The 24,545-nt window shown below is 50.5% G+C and overlaps 1 protein-coding gene across 2 annotated transcripts in view; it reads left to right on the top strand.

Annotated features, from left to right (window-relative positions):
• Positions 1-2,704: 2,704 nt before the first annotated feature.
• Positions 2,705-24,545, top strand: part of AP3D1 (adaptor related protein complex 3 subunit delta 1) — a gene marked incomplete at both ends in the record, with an annotated part of 42,338 nt that continues 20,497 nt past the window's right edge. For both annotated transcript variants that reach the window (XM_084250693.1, XM_084250692.1), the window contains 4 exons: positions 2,705-2,800; positions 17,119-17,214; positions 17,703-17,783; positions 24,392-24,472. In XM_084250693.1, coding sequence (XP_084106819.1) covers positions 2,705-2,800; positions 17,119-17,214; positions 17,703-17,783; positions 24,392-24,472 — 354 coding nt within the window. The remainder of the gene's footprint in view (positions 2,801-17,118; positions 17,215-17,702; positions 17,784-24,391; positions 24,473-24,545) is intronic.

The raw sequence follows: 24,545 nt of genomic DNA, 5'->3' as shown, positions 1-24,545 counted from the left end.
ATGGAAAGTTGTTTTTTTTTTTCTTTCTTTTTATAGAGGCATGCTTTATTTATTTGTTTTGCTGGTTTTGTTTGTTTGTTTTGTTTATACATGCACTGGGTACAGTCAGAAGTGCGGGAGGGTGAGAGAATTCACCAGAGCCAGAGCGGGGAGCAGAGCAGGCAGAAGGACCGAAGTACACTGCTGAGGGGAGCAGCGGGCGGCAGGAGAGGTCTGCGCGCCATGTGGGACCCTCCTCCGGTGGCCGGGGAGCAGCCGGGGATCGAACCGGTGCCGCAGAGGCCGCGCGCAGTTTCGCAACCCAGCGCTCAACCGCTGCGCCACCGGGGAGGCCCGATATGGAAAGTTTTTAACTTGAGGTAACCCCAATTTTTAGTTTTTGTTTTTGGTTTCCTTGTCTTGGGATCAACTCACCAAAGATATCTTTATCATTTAACATATTGCCAATGTTTTTTCTGTATTTTATTGTTGCAGGTCCTATATCTAAAACTTTTTTTTAAAGATTTATTTATTTATGCATACAAGCGCTGGGGTAAAGGCCAGAGGTGCAGGGGGGTGAGAGGATTCACCAGAGACAGAGTTGGGAACAGAACAGACAGACTGACTGAAACACACTGCTCAGGGGAACAGCGGGGAGATAGCCGGGGAGCTGTGGGTCAGCTCCCTGGCCAGGGATCAAACTCGTGCTGCAGTGGGTGGAGATATCTTGATAGCGCTGAGACTTTAACCACAGTGCCACTGGGGAAGCTCACTTTTGAATTTTTTGCTAATATAAATCAGCTATTATGGGCATTCTTGTCTATGTCTCTGCTGGATGTCTTTAAAAGACACCTTTAGACAATTTTCCAGTGTGATTGTGTAGTTCATTCCTACCTGAAGTGTAAGAAAAGAGCTTCAGGTGCTCTACATCTTTGCAACACTTGAAATTGCCAGTCTTTCTAATTTTACCCATTCTCTTTGCATGGCAGAGATATCTCATTGTTTTAAGTTTGCATTTCCATGGGCCTCCCTGATGGCACAAGGGGTTAAGACACAACCTATGAAGCTATTCACAGCCACTGCAGCATGAGTTCGATCCCCGGGCTGGGAGCTACCCACATGGCACAGCAGACCTCTCCTGATTTGCCCACTGCTCCCCTCAGCAGTGTATTTCGGTCAATTCGCCTGTTTGTTTTTTTTTTTTTTAAGATTTATTTATTTATTTATGCATACAAGAGCTGGGGTACAGGCCAGAGATGGGGGGCGGGGGTGAGAGGATTCACCAGAGACAAAGTGAGTAACAGAACAGGCTGCTTGACAGAGTACACTGCTGAGGGGAGCAGTGGGCGAGACAGGAGAGATCTGCTTCGCCATGTGGGTTTCTCACTGGCCGGGATGGAATTCGTGTGCTGCAGAGGCTGAGGAATGCATCATAGGGCGGTGCTTAACCCCTTGCACCACCATAGAGGCCCCAATCCGCCTGTTCTTTACCCTGCTCTGTCTCTGGTGAATCCTCTCATCACCACCCCCCCACGCCACTTGCCTGTGCCCCAATTCTTGAATGCATAAATAAATAAATCTTTTAAAAAATAAAAATAAATTTGCATTTCCCTAATGACTAATAAGACAAAACACTTTTTCTGTATACTCCCTGGCCATTTGGATGTCTTCCTTTGCAAAATACAATACATGTTCATCTTTTTCCATGTTTTAACTAGGTCGTCTTTATGTTTGTCATTTGCAGGGATATTTGTTTCCTACTTAACTATCAATCCTTTGTCAGATGTATATATTGCAAATATCTTAGTTTATATGTTGCTTTTCTACCCTTTTAGGGTGTATCCCGGATGGCAAGCGCATTTCACTGTCGGGTGTCCAGCGCCCACACAGTGCCTGGCACATAGTCGATCTTCAACATACGGTTGTTGAATGAATGACTGCAGAAGAGTCAGTTTCTTCAGGTGGATATATTAATCCCTGTCCATATTATTGGATTCCGTGAGACGTGGAGGATAAACAGGATGTTTACCGCAAAATCTGCTTCAGAGGTTTTCATGAAGGACCAAGCTTTTAGATATAAAATAGGCGGAGCTGGTTTCTTTCCCCCAGGAACTTGAGCGAGAAGTTCCACGTGGGCGCCCCGCCCACAGAGGCTCCGCCCACAGCTGTCATCTCGCCGGAGGCGGGGCTGGGAGGCGGGGATTCTAGGGCGTGGCTAGAACCCGGAACGAGGAAATGGGTGGAGCTCTGGATGCCACGGACCAATGAGCAGGCAGAGCCCCGCGCCGGAGCCGTAGCGGCAGAAAGAGAGCAGAGGGCGTTGTCCGCGTTTCTATTGGGCCATCCGACGTCGTCAGGGAAACGTGGTGTCCCGGAGGTGGTGGGGCGGGGCTTCGCAGGAGGCGGGGCTTCCGGGGACTGGCCGGCCGGACCGCGGCGCCACCGTCAGCTGACCCGCCGCCATCTTGTCCGCCATTTGCGAGCGGAACGGCACGGCGCGGCGCGAGCGGGACCGGGAGCTGGAGCGGGAGCGGAGCGGGGCCTCCGAGCAGGTCGCTGCTGCCGCCGGCGCCCGCAGACCCGCCACCGATCTGGCCTGGGCGCCTCCTCTCCCGCGGCGGCCGAACAGCGCAGCGCTCCCGGGGCTGCAGGCGCGGCCCTTGGGCCCCCGCACGGCGCCGGGCCGCGGGCCTCCCGGGGCTCCAGCCCGGCCGCAGCCGCCGCGATGGCCCTCAAGATGGTCAAGGGCAGCATCGACCGCATGTTCGACAAGAACTTGCAGGACCTGGTGCGCGGCATCCGCAACCACAAGGAGGACGAGGTGAACCCGGCGCGCCGCCCGGGTCCGGCCTGGCCCCGGTCCCCGACCCATGACCCGGCCCGTGAACCCAGCCTCCAGCCCCGGAGGCCCGGCTCCCGCCTTGCGCCCTGCCTGCCCGCGGCCTGGGGCGTCGCACACTCCCCACCTCCCCAAGACTGAGTTTAAGCCTGGTGGCCGACGGCGCCCCGGGATAAAACCCCAAAGGCCCGGAGCTGCGGTTCTCTGCCCCTCCCCCTAGCGTGGATCGGGTTGCCGGGGGGTGGGGGGGGGGCCCGGGGCCCGCTGTTAACAATGCATCCTCCCAGGTGTCCCGCTCGGTGGCCCCCCTCCTGGAGTCTCAGTTTATCCTCTTGGTTTTGGGAGCCGCCTCCCCCACCCTGTGAGTGGTGTCAGAAGAGACTTTGCAGAACCCCTTCCCCAAGAGGCAACACTGAGTGTGTTTCTGGATCATCTATTCCAGATTCGGGGGGGGTCCCAGACCCCGCTCCAGGCATCTGAGTGGACTCCTGGTTAGGGACCCCATGTCGCCCAGGAGGAATCCCCTAAGGATAAGTGCGCGTCCAGGTTGCTCCCGGGTGCCTGGGCCACAAAGGACCTGCCCTCCTGGGCCAATGCCCTTAGGAAAGAGGGGCTGCCCCTCTTATGGAAGGGTGGCGGGAGAAGATGGGAGGTGGGTCCTGGAACGTGCAAGCCAGACTTCAACTAGAAACGCTAAAGCTTAAGTTCGGGGAGGGTCTTCTGGAAGTAAAACTAATGGTGGGCACTTCCTTCCCACCCCCAACCTGTGATTAAGAGTTAGAACGGAGAGTTAGTGGGTCCCAGTCCCCGGCTTCATACATACACTTGCACAGTGGAAGCAGTAGGTACCCCGTCACCTGCAGGAGAGCACCTGCGTCGGCAGCTGGTCCAAACCAGATGCTGCCACCCCCTCAGTGGTGCTGGTCAGTTAGCCCAGAATCCAGAGTTCAGGACTTTGCAGGGAGGAGACCCTCAGCCAGCGTCTCTCTGAGGGATCCTGAGTTCTTGCCACTGGGTCGCACTTTTTCAGAATGGGCCTGACTTTGCTGAAATGTAATTAGGTTATTTTTGTTAATTTCCATCACCCTTCCCTTCTCTGGCTACAGTGCATTTTTCTCCCTAGCGGGCAGGCGTGGTTATAATGTGTAGCTAGCTCAAGTCCAGATCTTCAGCTTTTTGAGCTGAAAGAGTGTCTGGTTGGCCCAGATTTAGATTTTATTGATGGATTTGGATTTTATTTACATGGCTAAGCAAATTTGAAATATGCTTACACCCCCGTAGTTCTTTGTACTGACTGATTTCATTTCCCCCTCCATTTCGTGGGTATCACTGAGCAGCTGACTCTAGGATTTCTGAGGCTGGACTACCCAGAGGAGAAACAGACTCCAGTTTGAGTGCCTGGTTTTTAGGGTGCATCACTGGGCAGTCCCAATGAACTCGGGTTTCTTCATCAAGGGATGCCTTCCCTATGGGCTTGGGGCCCCTTGAATGGGTACACTGGAGGTGGGAGAGGCCTCCAGTGGCTCAGGTTTCCTCCAGACAATGCCCAGTTTGTCAGTGTCCGCATCAGAAGGGTCTTTACTCAAGTATCACCTCTGCCAGGAGGTCTCCTTGTGGGAGTGCAGCTGAGAGCCTCCTGGTCCACACTCTTTTTAAAATAAGACTGATGTGCTGCTGCGCCCCCCACCCCAGCAGAGACGGCTGACAGTGCTTTCCTGCACAGTATGTGCACGCTGCTATGGTGTCGTTGCTCCCTCACGTTTACATTTTATAATAAATTTTAGCTTGAAACTTCGGCGCAGCCACTTGGAAGTGAGACTTAGCAATGACTTTTTCTTTTAAGTTCGTTTATTTTCATACATTGTTTTTTATGTATTTATTTTTTTAACAATATTTGATTCCTCCCCTAGGTGTAGTCCCCATAGTTCTCCCACCATCACAGCACCCGTGATCCATCCCCACAGTCCCTTGTGCTCTTCCCTCCCCTGTTTTGACCCCTTTCCTTCCCCCTCCCTGGCTGGATGCCTTAGATCTATGGTCAGCTTGCCAGTTTTGTCTTTTAACTGACGCTTTGTACAGTGTCCCTCTATTCCCTTATAGGTGAGACCATCCAATATTCTCTTTCTTCGTCTGACTTATTAGCATGATCCCTTCCAGCTCCATTCACATTGTGGCCAATGGCATGAGTTTATCTTTTTTGATCTCTGACTAGTATTCCATTGTGTATGTAGACCGCATCTTCTTGATCCAGTCACCTGTTTGGGGGGCAGTTGGGCTGTTTCTATGTCTTGGCTGCTGTAAGTAGTGCTGCAGTGAACATGGGCATGCAGGTTTCCTTTCGAGTTAGTGCTTTTGTGTTCTCTGGGTACCCTCCCAAGAGTGGATAGAACTGCTGGATCCTAAAGTAGTTCCATTTTTAGTGTTTAGAGGAACCTCCACACAGCTTCCCATGGTGCCTGGACTAGTTTACATTTCCATCACCAGTGGAGGGGCTTCCTGTTTCTCCACATCCTCCCCACCATTTGTTGTTGCCAGTTTTTTTAATGTGGGCCATTCTCAGGGGCGTGAGGTAGAATCTCATTGTGGTTTCCATTTGGCATTTCCTTCATAATAAGTGATGATGAGCATTTTTTCATAATAGCAATAACTTTTTTTTTTTTTTTAAAGATTTGTTTATTTATACAAGAACCCAGGTACAGACCAGATGCGCGGGAGGGTGAGAGGATTCACCAGAGACAGAGTGGGGAACAGAACAGGCAGACTGACGAAATACACTGCTGAGGGGAGCAGTGGGCATGACAGGAGAGGTCTGCTGCACCATGTGGGTCCCTCGCTGGCCGGCTGGGATCGAAACAGCACTGCAGAGGCCGCAGACAGCCTCACAGCACTGCGCTCAGCCGCCTGCGCCACCAGGGGAGGCCCAATAGCAATAACTTTTAAAGTGGGTAGAAAGGCAGCACTATGTAGTGAAGTCATGTTGTGTGAGGACTGGAGACCTTAGTCCAAGTTTTGGGGCTGTTTAGCTGGATGACCTGGGAAAGCTCCCTGTTGTGAGGTGGGGGTGCAGATGCCTTGATCGTCTGCCTCGCCCTTTCAAAACTGCTGCCTGTGACCCCTTAGTGGGTTGTGCATTCAGTTTCGTGGATTATGTTAAAAAGAAACTGGGATTTCCAGTCTGCGTGAAGGTCATGGAACTGTCATTTCTTGAAACTGTTATCTTGGGGGGTCTGTGGCTAACTGCGTGTGCGTATTGTATTGTATTGTTAATGTGGAGAGTATATTTCTTAAAATGAGTCAAAAGTTTGACAGTGGTCTAGCTCATACATGAATGTCTGTTAATCCTAAGATACAGCGAGGATGATATCAGCAGGAAGGTGGCAATACACTTGGTGGTGGTCTTGCTTCAAAACCTCGGATATGACAGAGAAAAAATCCAGTGACTTAACATCTTATTCTCACAGACACGACACTTTGCATATTTTGAAGGATGTGTTTTCTCTTAATCTTTTTAAATTGTGAAACTATACCCATACCTTTGTGACATTACTGTTGCCGTCCGTGCATGCAGGGGACGCAGGTGATTCTGTGCGCCACTGTGTCACCTGTGCGTGTGGCGGTCTCCCCAGCCACTGTCAGCGAGACATACCCCCACAGTGTTTTGCAGCCTCCTGAGTGTGGTTGATTTAGACACTCTCCTCAGATGGGTATATAAGTGGCCTCTGGTGTTTTGCTGTTTTATGCCTCAGTTTACTCTGTTGGGCCCAAGCACTGTGCAAATCTGTTCTCATAAGCAGCTTGAGTCACAGAGACGAACATCGTGTCAGCGGCTGCCTGGTGCTATGTCAGTGACAGGTCTTCTCGCTTTGGTTTTTACTCAATTTTCACCTTGCTCCTGAAAGCTGCCCCTACGGCCACCTCCACCTTGTGCTTCCAGGGCTGCGGGGGTCCTTCCTGTGCCCCTGGGTAGCACCTGATTTAGTGTTTCCAGCCATCAGCCTTGAGGGCATAATTGCCCAGGATTTGCTGCAGGATCCATAATCCATCGCCCTGTCCTCTGGAGGTCATGCTACTCTCCCAGCAGTGAGTTAGCATAGAGACCCCTGGGTGGGGGGCTTTAGCCTGGCTAAACGTGTTATTCCCGGCCATTTCCCTGGCCAGTCTTGCACCACCAGCTCCTCTTTCGGGAGCAGTTCCCAGCAACATCCAGCCTTGTTAAGCCCATTCTGTTGGGCAGGGGTCGGGGCTGGATTGAGCTGCACAGCCCGTGCTTGCTGGCCAGCTCCCTGTTACATACATACCTCTGCCTCCAAAGCCTAGACTGCACCAAAGCCTGAGGACATGCCTGCTTCTGCTCCCTGGGGCACGCACTGCCTGCTCTTCAGGGCCCTGGGGTGGGACGGGCATTTTTTTTTTTTTTTTAAAGATGTCGAATCTTTTTTTTTTTTTAAAGATTTATTTATTTATGCATGTAAGAACCAGGGTACAGGCCAGATGCACGGAAGGGTGAGAGGATTCACCAGAGACAGAGCAGGGAACAGAACAGGCAGATATACTGAAATACACTGCTGAGGGGAGCAGCGGGGAGACAGGCGAGGTCTGCCGCACCATGTGGGCATCTGTAGCTGGCCGGGCTGTAGAGGCTATGGACAGCTTCATAGCGCTGTGCTCAGCCACCTGCATGGACGGGCATTCTTGACTCATTTGGCCCTCTAGTTAGCTGCCCATCCTCTGAGGATGCCAGTCCTCCTTCCTCGCCTCCCTTGGTCTTTCTGTTGTGAGCTGGAAGGACGTGGCCTCCTGCCTTTCAGTTGTGCTCCCCTGAAGTCCTGGGTGATCTGGCAGCTGAATAATGTCCCCTAGGGATAACCCCATCCTGGTCCTGGAACTTGGGGACATGGCGCCTCACTTGGTAAAGGTGTGCAGAGGGAGGGGTCTGGGGGATCCTGGATTCCCAGGTCCTCATGAGGGGGGAGGAGGAGGTTCAGAATCAGAGCCAGGGAGAGGCTGTGCTTCTGGCTGTGAGGATGGAGGAAGGGCCTGAGTCCAGGATACAGCGCCTCGAGAAGCTGGAACAGGCAGGAAATGGGTTTCCCCTGGAGCCCCAGAGGAGCAGCCTGCCCCACCCGGGGTTGGCTGGTGAGGCTGATCTTGGACTCATGGCCTCCAGATTCAACCGAGCGCCTTGTACTTGTTGCAGCAGCTGCAGAAGACCCACACAGTTCCCAGATGCTGCCTCTGAGTCTCACCTTCTCGCAACCAGCTCACTCACAACCACCTCTCCCTTGGCCACTGGCGCTGAAGGGGTGCTGCTTCCTGTCCACTGCGGCCCTGGGTTCCTGGGTCCTGCATTGCCCGCACCACAGCTGCCCTGCTGCCAATCTTGCCATCTCCCTCAAATGACACCAGCTCCAGGCCAGGCCTGTCACGCCCCCTGTCCCCGTCTGTGCTGGAGAAATCCATCCTGCAGACAGACTGCTCCTCTGAAACACACTGGGCCAGCCCTCAGCATCCTGGGGGGCCTTCCTAGTGAAGTTTTCCCTGGTCTACACTGGGGCCTCCGCAGCCTCTGCACACCCCTCAAACTAATCCCTCCCCCCCATAGGTATTTTTTTCCTGGTTTCACCGAGAAATCATTCAGGGATCCTCCACCTTGTGCCTGCTCCCCTCTGAACCTGTAGGCTTCCGTGTCCCTCCTCCCAGTTCTCAGCACCAGTGCGTCTTACCTGGTGGGTAAGAACAGGGTGCTGTCTGGGGACATGTGGGGAGGACTGGGGTATTCCTGGCATCAAGTGGGTGGGACCAGGGTGTTATCCCTGCCTTTAGTACCCAGGATGGTCCCCCACAGAACCATCTGGTCCTGATGTCACCAGTGCTGAGGGGAACAGAGCTTCTAGGGTAGCGACCCCACCTGGTTTGTCTGGGACTGAAGGGCATTTTGGGGGCCCAGGACTTTGTGTGCTAAACCTGGGATAGTCCCTGGCAAGTGGGATGGTCATTCACCTTAGGTCTCTGCAGGGCCTTTGCCGTGGATTCTGCTCTTGCTCCTGGTCACCTTTCAGCACGTTCTGGCTGCTTTCATCTTTTTTTTTTTTTTTTTTAAAGATTTATTTATTTATGCATACAAGAGCTGGGGTACAGGCCAGAGATGGGGGGTTGAGAGGACTCACCAGAGACAGAGTGGGGAACAGAACAGGCAGACTGACTGAAATACACTGCTGAGGGGAGCAGCGGGTGAGACAGGAGAGGTCTGCTGTGCTATGTGCTCAGCTCCCTGGCCAGGGATCGAACTCATGCTGGAGAGGCTGTGGATTGCTTCATCGTGTGGTGCTTAATGCCCTGCACCACCACGGAGGCCCACAAGCCACACTTTAGATTTAGAACTTTCCATAGCCATATTAGAAAAGGTGGTACCAGGTGAAATTCATTTTAATGACCTGGTTTCTCTACCCAGCATCTCCCAAGCCTGACTGTGTTGCTCGTAGCTATAAAAATGGAGCTGTGCCCCAGCCTTTCCTCATGCTGAGCCTGGATCTGGCCTATGATTTACCCTCAGGCACATCCTAGTTCCAGCGCAGTGCCACACGTGGCTGTCACTACTGACTTGATGTCATGGCTCCAGCCCCAGACCATCCTGTGCTCTTGTCCTTTGCCCCTTTCCTGCGCGCTGACACACTGACCTCTCTCGGCCTCCAGTCAGCCTCTGCCTTAAGTCTTTGTTATCTGGCCTTGGCCCCTGCCTCCTGGCTATGACGCTCCTCCTGTCCTCTCCCTCTCTGCCTCACTTACTGCCAGTTCTGTCCGTCTGTCATCTGGACCTTGCTACCAGGGTGTCTCGCGCCACACGCAGCGAGCCCAGATGGACTCCCCTCTTCTCCACTCTCCCCCTCCCCACCCTGGCAGAGGGCAGGCGGATGCCTCCTGTCCCCATTGTTCGTAGTGGGTAATGGCTGAGGGTTCTGGGCAGTGTCACTCTGCCATGGCACCTTGGCATCTAGCCAGCTCACTCTGGGGGGGCTGTCTTGGGTGTTGCGGGGTACAGAGCGGTATGTCTGGCCCTACCCACTTGGTGCCAGTCGCGTTCCCACTCATCAGCAGTACAGACGTCACCCGTGTCCCCTGGGGGCCGAGTCATTCCCCGGTGAGGGAACCTCTGATCCAAATTGATGAGATCTCCCAGAATTCTGTAACATTTTGCTCTATATCCAGGTACTCGCTGTCCCCCACTCTGCACAGTGTTGGACTCCATGATGTTGTGATATAGTAAGGTTTATTTTGGGTTTTACTCCCGGTTCCTGAGCAGAGACCCAAACCCTTGTAGTTTCCCAAGTGACGAAGGTGCTAGAAGCATTTTGTATTGGTGTATTTGTTCTCTGCCCTGGTTCCTGACACAGTGCTCTTGAAGCCTTTGGAGGAGTATCTTCCGTCCTGGTGAGATGACTCCTGCGAGGGGCTGGTCAGTGGAAACACCAAGCCCCGAGGAAACGCCTACAGCCTTCAGCCCCATCCCCTGGGAAGGGGCTGGAGATTGAGTTAATGATCAATTGTGCTCACATGATGAAGCCTTTATAAAAATCCCCTAAACCTGGCCTCCCTGGTGGCGCAGGGCTTCAAGTCTCAGTGCTGTGAAGCTGTCGTCAGCTACTGTGGCATGAGTTCGATGGGATCGCCCCAGCCAGCAGGCTGACCCATATGGCGCAGCAGACCTCTCCTGTCTCCCCGCTGCTCCTCTCAACAGTGTGTCTCAGTGGATCTGCCTGTTCTGTTCCCCACTCTGTCTCTGGTGAATCCTCTCACACACAGCACCCCTGTACCTCTGTCCTACACCCAAGTTCTTGTATGCATAAATAATATAAATCTTTAAGCCATGGTGTTTGGAGAGAGTCTGGGTAGGTGATAGCGTCTGCACACCAGGAAGGAGGTGCACCCCAACTCCAACTGTACAGGGGCAGAAGCTCCTCTGCTCAGGGCCCTTTGGACAAAACCCTGTATGCCCCTTCATCTGTCATCTGTCTCTTCCTCTGGGACACCCTTTCTTATGTATAAACTGGTAAAGGTGAGGGGCCATGGGAACCCCCACTTATAGCCTGTTGTTGGAAGCACCAGGACAACCCAAACCTGCAGTGGCATCTGAAGTGGGGACAGTCTGTGGACTGGGTCCTGAACCTGGGGTCTGCAGCATCTCCAGTCAGAGCAGCCAAACTGAATTGATTGTAGGTACCCTGCTGGGGTCTCAGTTGACGTGGGAAGAACCCACAGATTGCGTGGGAGAGGAAAAGAAAACAGCTTTTCCTAGATGGACCCAAAGGGTACATTTTCTAGGCTGACTTTACTTCTAGTCCTTATTGCTTATGAAATATATATAATGTGAGGAATTCATGTATGTGACATTTTGGGAAAGGGAAATGTATGGAGCCAGTGAAAAGGACAGTGGTTGTTGGGGGGTAGGGGTGGAGGAAGGGGTGAACAGGTGGAGCACTGAGGGTTTTTAGGGCAGTTGAAAGTGCTCCGTGGCAGAAATGTCTGTGTCCAGGGCTGAAATGGACTGTTTGGTTGTAGTCTCGAAGAGGTCATAGGTGAAATATGTTTGTCCTCTGTTCCAAATTAAAGCCTAACAATGAAAAAGGTGCTGAGTTTTGTACTTGTTTGCTCTGTGGTGAAGTGTGAATTTGTGTGGCTGAGATATTTCAGAGATTTAATCATGCTGGCACCTCTAGTTTCCTTTTTTAAAAAAGTGTTAATGACATGTAGCCATTAATACTTCATACCTTAAAGTATTTCTCATTTGTGTTCTTAATATAATTTTCTCAATCTACATCATGTCTCTATACCCTGACCAAATTTTCTTTGTAAAAATATGTAACTGCTTTTGTGTTAGTAAAGAATCATTGCCTCACTCCCCACTTCCTTACTTTAACTTTGTATATCACTGGGTTTTTTTTAAATTTATTATTATTTTTTTTTTAATAGAGGCATGTTTTTTTTTATTTATTTATTATATTTGTTTGTTTGTTTTGTTTATACATGCACTGGGTACAGTCAGAAGCGCGGGAGGGTGAGAGAATTCACCAGAGCCAGAGCGGGGAGCAGAGCAGGCAGAAGGACCGAAGTACACTGCTGAGGGGAGCAGCGGGTGGCAGGAGAGGTCTGCGCACCATGTGGGATCCTCCTCCGGTGGCCGGGGAGCAGCCGGGGATCGAACCGGCGCCGCAGAGGCCGCAGGCAGCTTCGCAACCCAGCGCTCAACCGCTGCGCCACCGGGGAGGCCCTTAAATTTATTATTTTTTAAAGATTTATTTATGCATACAAGAACTGGGGTACAGGCCAGAGGTACTGACACAGTGCTCTTGAAGCCTTTGGAGGAGTATCTTCCGTCCTGGTGAGATGACTCCTGCGAGGGGCTGGTCAGTGGAAACACCAAGCCCCGAGGAAATGCCTACAGCCTTCAGCCCCATCCTCTGGGAAGGGGCTGGAGATTGAGTTAATGATCAGTTGTGCTCACATGATGAAGCCTTTATAAAAATCCCCTAAACCTGGCCTCCCTGGTGGCGCAGGGCTTCAAGTCTCAGTGCTGTGAAGCTGTCGTCAGCTACTGTGGGAGGTGAGAGGACTCACCAGATACAGAGCTGGGAAAGGGAAATGTATAGGCAGACTGAAGTACACCGCTTGAGGGGAGCAGCGGACAAGCCAGGAGAGGTCCGCTGAGCCATGTGGGCAGCTCCCTGGCTGGTCGGGGATCGAACTTGTGCTGCAGAGGCTGCGGACAGCTTAACAGTGCTGCGCTTAACCCCCTGCGCCACCAGGGAGGCCCTTAAAGATTTATTTATGCATACAAGAACTGTGGTACAGGCCCAGGTGTGGGGTGAGAGGATTCACCAGAGACAGAGTGGGGCACAGAACAGGCAGACTGTACACTGCTGAGGGGAGTAGCAGGTGAGACAGGAGAGGTCTGCGCTGCCATGTGGGTCACCTCCCTGGCCAATCGGGGATCGAACTTGTGCTGCAGTGGCTGTGGACAGCCTCACAGTGTTATGTTTAACCCCTTGTGTCACTAGGGATGCCCCTGTATATCACTGTTTTAGATAAATATGTAAGCTCTCCCAGGGAGAGCTTTCTCGGTCTGTATTATGCCCAGAATCTCAGGTCAAAGCAGGTCATTCTGTCCAGGCTCAGCACACTTGCTTGGCATCGCCGTCAGGAACAGAGTGAGGCTGACTCTGGCTCTGTTCTTGTCCCCAAAGGACGTTTTCTTGGGATAGGGAATTGTGTTCAGGGTTTTCCATGTTTTGCAAGTCGATGACTGTCAGATCCTCACTCCTTTGCATAGAGCATGTATTTTCCTCTGACTGCTTTTTTCTCTTTAGTTCTTTCATATTTCCTGTCAGGTGCTGGGCATCTTGAACCCGTAACTTTATGTCTTTCAGCAAATTGTGGGAAGTTTCAGCTATTTGTTTTTCAAAGATTTTCTTGATCCTTCCTGGGACTCCAGTTACACATGTTTTTACCTCTTAAATCCTGGGGCCTGGGCCTCTGTTTATCCTTCTTTCAAACTTTTCTCTTAGAAAGTGGATGAGTCCTATACTATCTTCAAATTCACTGACTCTCTTTTCATCTCCAATTTACTGTTCCATCTATACAGTGAATGTTTTAGTTCAGAAATTATTTTTCAGTTCTACACTTTCATTTGGGTATATTACCTTGTTCTTCTGCGGTTCCCCTGTTTGAGAGCATGGTTACAACTGTCAGACTGACATCTGTCTCTTAGTTCCCTCGTCTGGGTAGCTCAGCTTGTCTTCATCCACTGTCTTTTCTTCCCCTGAGTGTAGGTTGTGTTTTCCTGTTTCTTTTTTTTTTTTTGAAGGTGATTTTATTTTATTTTTTTTATTTTTTCCTGTTTCTTACTTTGAGAGATTTTTTTATCCTCTTCTGGACATTGCAAATGGTACTTTGTAAGCATACTGGATTTGCTACAATCTGAAGAGCTTTGGTTTTTTTGCCTGGAGGGTTGGTTTAGGGCCATTAGCTTGTCTGGGCTGAAGCTCTAGCTCTTGCCTGCCTGCACCCAGTAGGCAGCTGAAGCACATTTCTGTCCTTTGACTTTAGAGGGCCTGTGTGGACTGTGCTGCACGCACATAGCTCTAGGTCGGCCGCAGATTTGGACTGAGTGTACATGCAGAATGTAGTCACCCCACACTCTGCCCTCTGCTTTGCCCTGTGCTCGAGAAAAGCACAGAAAGCCAGACCCTCACCCTGCAGCTGCTACATGCCTCCAGTGCTCCCACTGCCTCCTTGCACCCAGCAGTTGTCTTTTTTTTTTTTTTAAGATTTATTTATTTATGCATACAAGAGCTGGGGTACAGGCCAGAGATGTGGGGGGTGAGAGGATTCACCAGAGACAGAGTGAGGAACAGAACAGGCAGATTGACGGAAGACACTGCTGAGGGGAGCAGCAGGCAAGTCAGGAGAGGTCTGCTGCACCATGTGGGTAGCTCCCTGTCTGGGGATTGAACTCGTGCTGCAGTGGCTGCAGATAGCTTCATAGGTTGAGTCCTAACTCTTGCGCCACCAGGGAGGCCCACCCAGCAGTTGTCTTTAAATGACATTCGTGGGAACCCTGATGGGTAGAAAGTCAGACGTCCTGGGAAGTGGACTTCACCTGCTCCAGAGCCTTTCTCAAAGCTGAGGGCATCCTGGGCCCCCAGAAGGCAGATGAACAACGCTTGCTTCTGCTCCTGGGCTGTTAGGATTGGGCTGCAGGGTACATTCAGGTTTTTATTTGAACTCTGTCTATATTCAGTGCCTGGGGGTACACCCAGGGGTACACTCTCTCATCATTTGAGGGGCTATCAGACTCCCTTCCAGTTTACATCCCACCCTCTGTGGACAAGGCCCATCTCTCAACACTTGTGACAATCTCCTGTTCTTTCCCTTTTAAATCATTAATAGTCATGAGCCAGGCTGCAGGCAGGGTCATGTGGGCGCAGGGCCAGCTTTGGGGCTTCCTGAGGAGATGTAATTGGAAGCCTGTTGGAAAAATATGGTGATGCTTGTTCCGTTGGACCAGCTCTCAATCATGAAACATTCATAAATCACTGTATGGCTGGGAGCACTCCCGTGTCTCTTGGCCTGTGGGCCTGTGCTGGGGAGGCTGAGGGTCTGGTCAGGGAGACCCTGTGGTTGGCCGGTGCTGTGGGACCGGAGCCAAGCCTGGGGGTGCAAGGTCAGTGTGGGAGCAGTTGCGGCCAGGGTCTTCTGCCTGGGCTTCTTTGCATTTGCCACCCTGGTCTGGGGAGGTGGCGGACCATTGAATTCTGCCTCCAGGTGGACAGCTAGGCTGTCTAGCAGTCACTGCTGTTGCTTAGATGGCAGGGGGCTCCTCGAACCTCCCAGCACTGGGTGGACTTGCTCTGTGGCCCGTGGTGACCATTCACCTCGTGGGCAGGCTTGGGTTCTCTCTGGGGCTGCTGTGGTGACATCTCTGGGTATCTCTTGCTTACAGTCTGGTCTGCCTAGGTTTTGTGGGCCTCAGTGTTCTTCCCAGGTGACCCCAGCTCCAAAGTGACTTGGCCCTACCACTGTCCCCTTGCCACGGCATTTTTGCTTTAAGCCCCCATTGGGTTGGCAGTCTGAGACTTTCCATCACCAGAGGCCCCTCCCCGGGGGCCCTCAGGTACTCTGTCTACAGCAGGCAGTGGCTCACACATGGCCCTGCAGGGACTGCAGACACGGCAGCCTTTCGGCTCTCTGTGTGCTCATTCTTAAGATGGGGCACCATGGTGAGAGGCAGATGTGTGTATCAGAGTCTGTGGGGAACACTGTCATGCACTTTCTCTCTTGCAGAGAGGAGTTAACCCCAGGGTTGCCTGCCACCCCCGATGGGCCCCATTTGTCCTGTGGGAGGGCAGGCAGGCCTTGGGCACCTCAGGGTGGCCCTAGGGTGATGGGGGCTGACTGGAGGCCAGTAAGAAACACCCAGGTAGGATGGAAAATGGCACTGACCCTCTGGATGACATAGTTCCTAGGCAGCTGAGCCCTTCCTGATCTAGAAACAGGAGCCAGCAGGACACACGGGTGACCATGCTGGTCTCGGTCCCTGAATTGCAGCAGCACAGGGTAAACCATCACCCCATGTCCCACACAAGGATGTGGCTCAGCGTCAGGGACAGACCACTGGGTGTCAGGCATGGGATTCTTCCCAGCTTTGAACTTTGCAGTTTGTTAAAAGGTGAAACTAGATGACTAAAAAAATTTCCATGCTCAGATATTCTGTGTTGAAATGATTCTTAAAACTTTGTAGTTCGAGGGCCTCCCCGGTAGCGCAGCTGTTGAGCTCTGGGTTGCAAAGCTGCCTGCAGCCTGTGCAGCGCTGGTTCGATCCCCGGCCGCTGGGTGAGGGTCCCACATGGCGCACAGACCTCTCCTGCCATGCCCACTGCTCCCCTCAGCAGTGTATTTCGTCGGTCTGCCTGTTCTGTTCCCCGCTCTGGGTCTGGTGAATTCTCTCACCCTCCTGTGCTTCTGACTGTACCCTGTGCTTGTAAAAATAAATAAATCTTTTAAAAAAAAAAATTTTGCAGTTCGAGGGGCCTCTCTAGTGGCACAGGGGGTTAAAGTCTCAGCGCTATCAAGCTATCACCAGCCACTGTGGCTTGAATTCAATTCCGGGCCAGGGAGCTAACCTCATGAGCATAAGACCCTTCCTGTCTCCCCACTGCTCCCCTCGGCAGTGTATTTCAATGGATCTGCTTGTTCTACTCCCCCTGCTGTCTCTGGTGAATCCTCTCACCCCCTGCACCTCTGGCCTGTACCCCAGTTCTTGTATGCATAAATAAATAAAATAAACCTTTAAAATAAAAAAACTTCAGTTATAGAAGATGTCAGGTAAAACATGCGCGTAGAGGAAACAGTGAGAAGCCTCTTATATCTACTTCAGCACAATTGACCGTAGCTGCCTATTGCATCCCTGTTCCCAGGCCTGGGAGGGTCCTCAGGGAAAACCTGGCATCCCGGTTAGTGTGTGCTGAGACGGCTCTGTTAGCTATAATGTGTATACTGTAAAACTGACTCATTTAAAGTGCACAATTCAGTGGTTTTCAACAACTATCACACCCAGCAGCTACCCATAGGCTGCCCCCAACCCCTGGCATCAGGAACCCACTGTCTGTCTCTGTGATATACCTGTTCTAGGTATTTCATGCCAGTGGGATCACGCATGGTGTGACCTTTTGTGTCTGGCTTCTGTCTGAAATGATTGTTCCTGTTTCAGACAGACAGTTGAATTTCTGACTTTTTTTTCCTTTTAGGCAAAATACATCTCTCAGTGCATTGATGAAATCAAGCAAGAACTGAAGCAAGACAACATTGCAGTGAAAGCAAATGCTGTCTGCAAGCTGACCTATGTGAGTACCACGAGCACAGCGCTTAGGGCCGGGAGGCCTCTCTGACTGCACCCAGATGCTGGCACCCAGCTAGCCACTCAGCCATTTCTACCCTTCCTTCTACCTGTCCCTCCTTCCATTTGTCCTTCTCGTCATCCATCCTGCTACTTGTCTATCCATCCATCTGCTCATCCACCATCCATTCATCTGTCTATCCACCCACCAGTCAGACACTGGTACCATCTCCCTGGGTGCTGGCTGGGTGGATACATAGGTTTAGGGGGCTCAGGGCGCTCTCAGCTTTCAGAAGGACTGAAGTCCACTTCCTGTGGTGTCCATGGAACTCCTATCAGACTGAGCCTTCTGCAGATGTTCTTTAAAGACAACTATCCCCGGGGGCACAGAAGCCACTGGGGAGCACTGGAAATATTCAAGAGAGAGGAATGCCATGTGGTACAGGGTGGGTGGACCCCTGCCTGTGAGTGACAATCACCATACCTTTTCAACAGTTACAAATGTTAGGCTACGACATCAGCTGGGCTGCCTTCAACATCATAGAAGTGATGAGCGCTTCCAAGTTCACATTTAAGGTAAGATGCAATGGGGCTGGGAGGTGGCTGGGGTCTTCTAGAGGAGTGGGGGACCCCTGGGCATCCCTGAAGGTCTGTTCTGTGGCCAGAGCCACAATATGTTGGGGGTGGTGTAACCTGCTTGTTCTCACCATGCTGAGGAGTCCTGCCTGCCAGCATGAACCTGTTAGCTTTCACAAGTGGACTGACTTCAAGTGATTTTCAGATGGTGGATTTAGGTGCAGGACTAATTGCTTGGTTTTAAATTTTTTCTTTTTTAAAACTTCTTAAGGGCCTCCCCGGTGGCGCAGCGGTTGAGCGCTGGGTTGCGAAGCTGCCCGCGGCCTCTGCGGCGCTGGTTCGATCCCCGGCTGCTCCCCGGCCACCAGAGGAGGGTCCCACATGGTGCGCAGACCTCTCCTGCCACCCGCTGCTCCCCTCAGCAGTGTACTTCGGTCCTTCTGCCTGCTCTGCTCCCCGCTCTGGCTCTGGTGAATTCTCTCACCCTCCCGCGCTTCTGACTGTACCCAGTGCATGTATAAACCAAACAAACAAATAATAAATAAATAAATAAATAAATAAATAAATAAATAAATAAATAAATAAATAAGGCATGCCTCTAGAAAATTAAAAATAAATAAATAAAACTTCTTAAAAATTGTTTTGACAAGTGAGGGAAATGTGGGAATTATAAAGAATAGTGAGGTGTTAGCGAGACTCTATAATCCTGTCATTCAGAAATCATTGGTAACTTTGGTTCTGATTCTTTTAAAAAAAATTTTTTTTTTTATGTTACAAATTATAATTTACTGCAAGGCATTTTTTTGTTTGGTCAAATACTTCAAGGTTCATTAAAGGAATTTTGAAATGGGGTCTCCCCGGTGGCAGCGGGTTAAGGGCAGAGCTGTGAAGCTGTCCGCAGCCTCTGCAGCACAGGTTCCATTCCCAGCCAGCCAGGGAGATACCCACATGGTGTGGCAGACCCCTCCTGTCTTGCCCGCTGCTCCCCTCAGCAGTGCTTTCGGTTGTCTCCCTGTTCTGCTCTCCGCTGTGTCTCTAGGGAATTCTCTCACCCTCCTGCGTCTCTGGCCTGTACCTCAGCTCTTGAATAAATAAATAAATCTTTTAAAAAAAAGGAATTTTGAAATGCAAAAAACACACAAGAAAAGAAATAACTGACAAAAAATAATGGTAACCTAATTTTTCTAGTCAAACTTTTTTTTTTTTTTTAGAGGCATGCTTTATTATTTTTATTTATTTGTTTGCTGGTTTGTTTGTTTGTTTGTTTTGTTTATACATGGGTACAGTCAGAAGCGCGGGAGGGCGAGAGAATTCACCAGAGCCAGAGCGGGGAGCAGAGCAGGCAGAAGGACCGAAGTACACTGCTGAGGGGAGCAGCGGGCGACAGGAGAGGTCTGCACGCCATTTGGGACCCTCCTCCGGTGGCTGGGGAGCAGCCGGGGATTGAACCGGCGCCGCAGAGGCCGCATGCAGCTTCGCAACCCAGCGCTCAACCGCTGTGCCACCGGGGAGGCCCTTTCTAGTCAAACTTTAACCATAAATATCACCTCCATGGTTTTTGCCAAATTACTTGTTAACACTATTTACATAGTATTTTTCTTTCAGTTTTGTTTTATTTATTTCCTTTCTTTTTCCTGATGTCTTTTTAGAGCCTAATTAATGATTTCAAAGGAAACTGTTAGAAATGGCCTAGGTCTTTAAAAAAAAAAATCCATTTCTAGCTTGTAAAATTAGGAGATCTATTCAAATGCATACTGACAAATAACCCCCCCCCTTTATTTTTTTAATTCACAGAGCTCTATTTTAGATGCCTTTAGGCAACCAATTGAAAATGTATTAAATACAGTTTACTCAGAGTTTGCCCTCCACCACAGCCCCTTCTAACCCCGCTGTTCTCTCCTCCCTGTCTTCCCTCCCCACCTCGGATAGTTTGAAGTCAGGTACCATGACGCCTTTATTGCTCTCCTTTTTCCTTACGATTGCTTACTGGTTTTGGTGAACAGTCATTTTGGTTATTTTGATTCTCTGCAGCCCCGAGCATGAGATACCTTTTCATCTCTTTATGTCATGGTCTAAATCCTTTAATAACATCTTGTAGTTTTCATCATATAAGTTCCTAACCTTCTCGGTTAAGTGAATCCCTAGGTATTTAATTCTTTTCATGTTATTATGAATGAAATTATTTTCTTAATTTCTTTTTCTTCTTGTTTATTGTTTGTATATAAAAATGCAAAAAAATCCATTGGTTTTGTAATATGCCACTTTGCTATCTTCATCTATTGTTTTCAAAAGCTTTCTGGTGGGGTCTTTAAGGTTTTGTATATATAGTATCATCTGCAAGGAATGATAGTTTTACTTCTTTTCCATCCTGGATCCCGTTTGTTTCCAGTTGTCTAATTGCCTGGCTAATAAGTAAGCAAAAATAGATGACAGTGACACCCCTTGTCTTGTTCCTGATCTTAAAGGGAAAGCTTTCAGTTTTTCACCATCAAGTATTTTATTGGTTGTAGGTTTGTGATGTGGCCTTGGACTCTGTCTATTCTGTTACTTCTCTTTAGTTTATCCCAAAGAGCTCTCACACCATTTTCTTCTTAATTCTTTTTTTCTTTGTTGTTTTATTTGTGTGTTCACCACCACTGAGCTTTCATACTCACTAATTCTCTCCATTATTTGCATTTGTCTACTGTCAAGGCCCTCTACTGTATTTTTTAATTAGGTTATAGTGGTTTTTGTTGTTTGTTTTTTTTAGATTCATTAGTTCTAATTGTAGCAGTCTCATATTTTCTATCTTTGTTATGTTTCTGTTTAACATCATCCTTATTTTACTGAATTCGTTAAGTATGATTTGTAAGTGTTACCTTAAACTCTTCTTTTTTTTTTTTTTAAATTTTGCTTTTTTTTTTTTTTTTTTTTTTTTTATAGAGGCATGCTTTATTTGTTTGTTTGCTGGTTTGTTTGTTTGTTTTGTTTATACATGCACTGGGTACAGTCAGAAGCGCGGGAGGGTGAGAGAATTCACCAGAGCCAGAGGGGGGAGCAGAGCAGGCAGAAGGACCGAAGTACACTGCTGAGGGGAGCAGCGGGCGGCAGGAGAGGTCTGCACGCCATGTGGGACCCTCCTCCGGTGGCTGTGGAGCAGCAGGGGATCGAACCGGCGCCGCAGAGGCCGCGCACAGTTTCGCAACCCAGCGCTCAACCGCTGCGCCACCGGGGAGGCCCTACCTTAAACTCTTCTTGATAGATTCTGCAGTTTGCTGAATTGACACTCTTGGGGCTTTTTTGCTCAGACATTTGAGATATGTTCTTTTGTCTGTTCAGTTTTAGTTTTTATTTTTTATTTATTTTTATTTTATTTTATTTTTTTAAAGATTTATTTATACAAGCACTGGGTACAGTCAAAAGCACAGGAGGGTGAAAGAATTTGCCAGAGCAGGAAGCAGAACAGAAGTACACTGCTGAGGGGAGCAGCGGGTATGGCAGGAGAGGCCTACACACCATGTGGGACCCTCACTGGAGGCCAGGGATCGAACCGGCGCTGCAGAGGCTGCAGGCAGCTGGGCAGCTTTGCAGCCCAGCGCTCAACCACTGAGCCACCAGGGGAGGCCCCAGTTTTAGTTTTTATTATGAGTTGTAAATAGGGAATATCCTTTTCTTAATAAATTAGTTTCATTCCGCTTCTGTTAAAATCAGGGTGTAATCATCAGTTTTATAGTACTATCTTTAGGTATCTATTTCACAACTGCCTCTGCTTCTATTCAGACAGCGGGGGTGCTGGTGCTGGTAGGACGGAGCTGGGTGGGTAGACATTGAAAGGGCACTTGCAGCAAGCATCACGGTGCAAGCTCCCCACTGTGCTTCAGGTACTGGAGTTGTCTGTTGAGGATCCACAGTGACCCTCTTCCCCAACTCTGGCCAAAATGTCTTACATACTCTCATGCCAGCCTTAGCCTCTAAGCTGTAGTTGGACCCTAGGTATAGGTCTAGGTGATGACTATAGTTGATTGTTTGTTTTGTTTATACAAGCACTGGGTACAGTCAGAAGCGCGGGAGGGTGAGAGAATTCACCAGAGTCAGAGCGGGGAGCAGAACAGGCAGAAGGACCGAAGTACACTGCTGAGGGCAGCAGCGGGCGGCAGGAGAGGTCTGCGCGCCATGCGGGACCCTCCTCCGGTGGCCGGGGAGCAGCCGGGGATCTGAACCGGCGCTGCAGCCGCGGGCAGCTTCGCAACCCAGCGCTCAACCGCTGCGCCACCTGGGAGGCCCCCATGATGGCTATAGTTGAGACAGGCCACAAGCCTGGAGTTGTTCTCTGCTTTTGGCTGGGGCAAGGGAAGTACAGCAGGTGTTTCAAATATGATGACCTCAGGCTGCAAGTGATAGTGAGGACACAAAGGTAATCCAGCTTGGCTCTCCCCTCAGGCTCCACCTGTTCAGATTGAAAATCTCAGGTTGAAGCCACACCCTCACTCCTCTAGTTCCCCAGTAGAGCACCCTCTGTTCTGTATGCCAACTCTCTGCACCCCCTTCTCCAGGGCAGTACCAGGTCTCCACCCTTTCCAACCTCTGGTGTAGGCATGTGCCCCCTTGAGCTGACATCCGCAGGGAGCTGTCTGCAGCAGCTGCCCTCCCCCCTCACGGCTCTGCAGTCCTGGGACTACTCCAGATACTGCCCCTTTCTGCTCTGTAGTCCTCTGTTGCCATTCAGGGGTTGTTGCCTTTATTTTGTGGTAATTTAATTTAGTTGCAAACATATAGAGGAAGTGGCATCTTCACTCTGCCATAATTTTTGGCATACCAGATCTTTCTTTCAACTGTATCTAATATCAGTGAAATTGTGGTTTACAGACCTGACTATGTATATTGTTTTTTTTTTTTTAATAGAGGCATGTTTTATTTATTTATTTGTTTGTTTGTTTTGTTTATACATGCACTGGGTACAGTCAGAAGCGCGGGAGGGTGAGAGAATTCACCAGAGCCAGAGCGGGGAGCAGAGCAGGCAGAAGGACCGAAGTACACTGCTGAGGGGAGCAGCGGGCGGCAGGAGAGGTCTGCGCGCCATGTGGGACCCTCCTCCGGTGGCCGGGGAGCAGCTGGGGATCGAACCGGCGCCGCAGAGTCCGCGGGCAGCTTCGCAACCCAGCGCTCAACCGCTGCGCCACCTGGGAGGCCCCTGACTATGTATATTGTTAATCAAGTTAAAATAAATTTGGGGCCTCCCTGGTGGCGCAAGGGGTTAAGACACAAGCTATGAAGTCATCCGCAGCCACTGTAGCATGAGTTCAATCCCCGGCTGGGGATCTACCCACATGGCGGACTCACCCGCTGCTCCCCTCAGCAGTGTATTTATTTCAGTCCATCTGCCTTTTCTGTTCCCCAAACTCTCTGGTGAAGCCTCTCACCCCCCGCACCTCTGGCCTGTACCCCAGTTCTTGAATGCATAAATAAGTAAACCTTGGGCCTCCCTGGTGGCACAGTGGTTGAGCGCTGGGCTGCGAAGCTCTCCGCAGCCTCTGCAGCACCGGTTCGATCCCCAGCTGTTGGCGAGGGTCCCACATGGCGCTCAGACCTCTCCTGCCACACCCACTGCTCCCCTCAGCAGTGTGCTTCGGTCCTTCTGCCTGTTCTGCTCCCTGCTCTGGCTCTGGTGAATTCTCTTACCCTCCCAAGCTTCTAACTATACCCAGTGCTTGTATAAATAAATAAATAAATCTTTATGTATCTTTTTTTTTTTTGAACAATTGTATTACTTTTTATTTTATTTTTTATTTTTATTTATTTATACAAGCACTGGGTACAGTCAGAAGTGCAGGAGGGTGAGAGAATTCACCAGAGCCAGAGTGGGCAGAAGGACCGAAGTACACTGCTGAGGGGAGCAGCGGGCAGCAGGAGAGGTCTGCCCGCCATATGGGACCCTCCTCTGGTGGCCGGGGAGCAGCTGGGGATTGAACCGGTGCTGCAGAGGCTGCGGGCAGCTTCGCAACCCAGCGCTCAACTGCAGCACCACCGGGGAGGCCAATAAATAAATCTTTAAAAAAAAAAAAGGAAAGAAAACCAGAGCTGGGCCTTCCTGGTGGCGCAAGGGGTTAAGCACCACACTATGAAGCAATCCACAGCCTCTGCAGCACAAGTTCGATCCCCGGCCAGCCAGGGAACAACCCACATGGCGTGGCAGACCTCTCCTACTATGCCCGCTGCTCCCCTCAGCAGTATATTCAGACAGTCTGCCTGCTCTGCTCCCCACTCTGTCTCTGGTGAATCCTCTCACCCCCGCCCCGTCCCACCCGCATCTCTGGCCTGTATCCCAGCTCTTGTATGCATTAATAAATAAATCTTTAAAAAAAGAAAAGAAAACCAGAGCTGATGATGACTTACTGTGTCTCCCTGGCTGCCAGCAAAATCACACATTAGTAAACGGGCTCAATAGATTTGTCAAATCTTAGAAGATCATTGTATTTCAGAGACCCACACTGCGAGCCCTGGGGGATTCCCTCCTGCAGTTTTAAAGAAGCTGGTATGGCTCCTGAATGACCTGGGGGTAGGGGCCTCGGGGCCTCTTCATGAGCGGTCCCCATCTCACCACTGACACCTTCCTCTGTTCGGCTCCACAGCGGATCGGCTACCTCGCTGCTTCCCAGTGTTTTCACGAGGGAACTGATGTCATCATGCTGACCACGAACCAGATCCGCAAGGTTGGTGTCCTCCCTCGGCTGAGCACCTCTGTCTGTGCCAGAATGTCTGTCTGTGCCAGTGTCTGTCATTCGC

Source organism: Talpa europaea (assembly GCF_964194135.1).
Source record: "Talpa europaea genome assembly, chromosome: 12".
NCBI lineage: Eukaryota > Metazoa > Chordata > Mammalia > Eulipotyphla > Talpidae > Talpa > Talpa europaea.
This window is presented reverse-complemented; position numbering and strand designations above follow the sequence as displayed.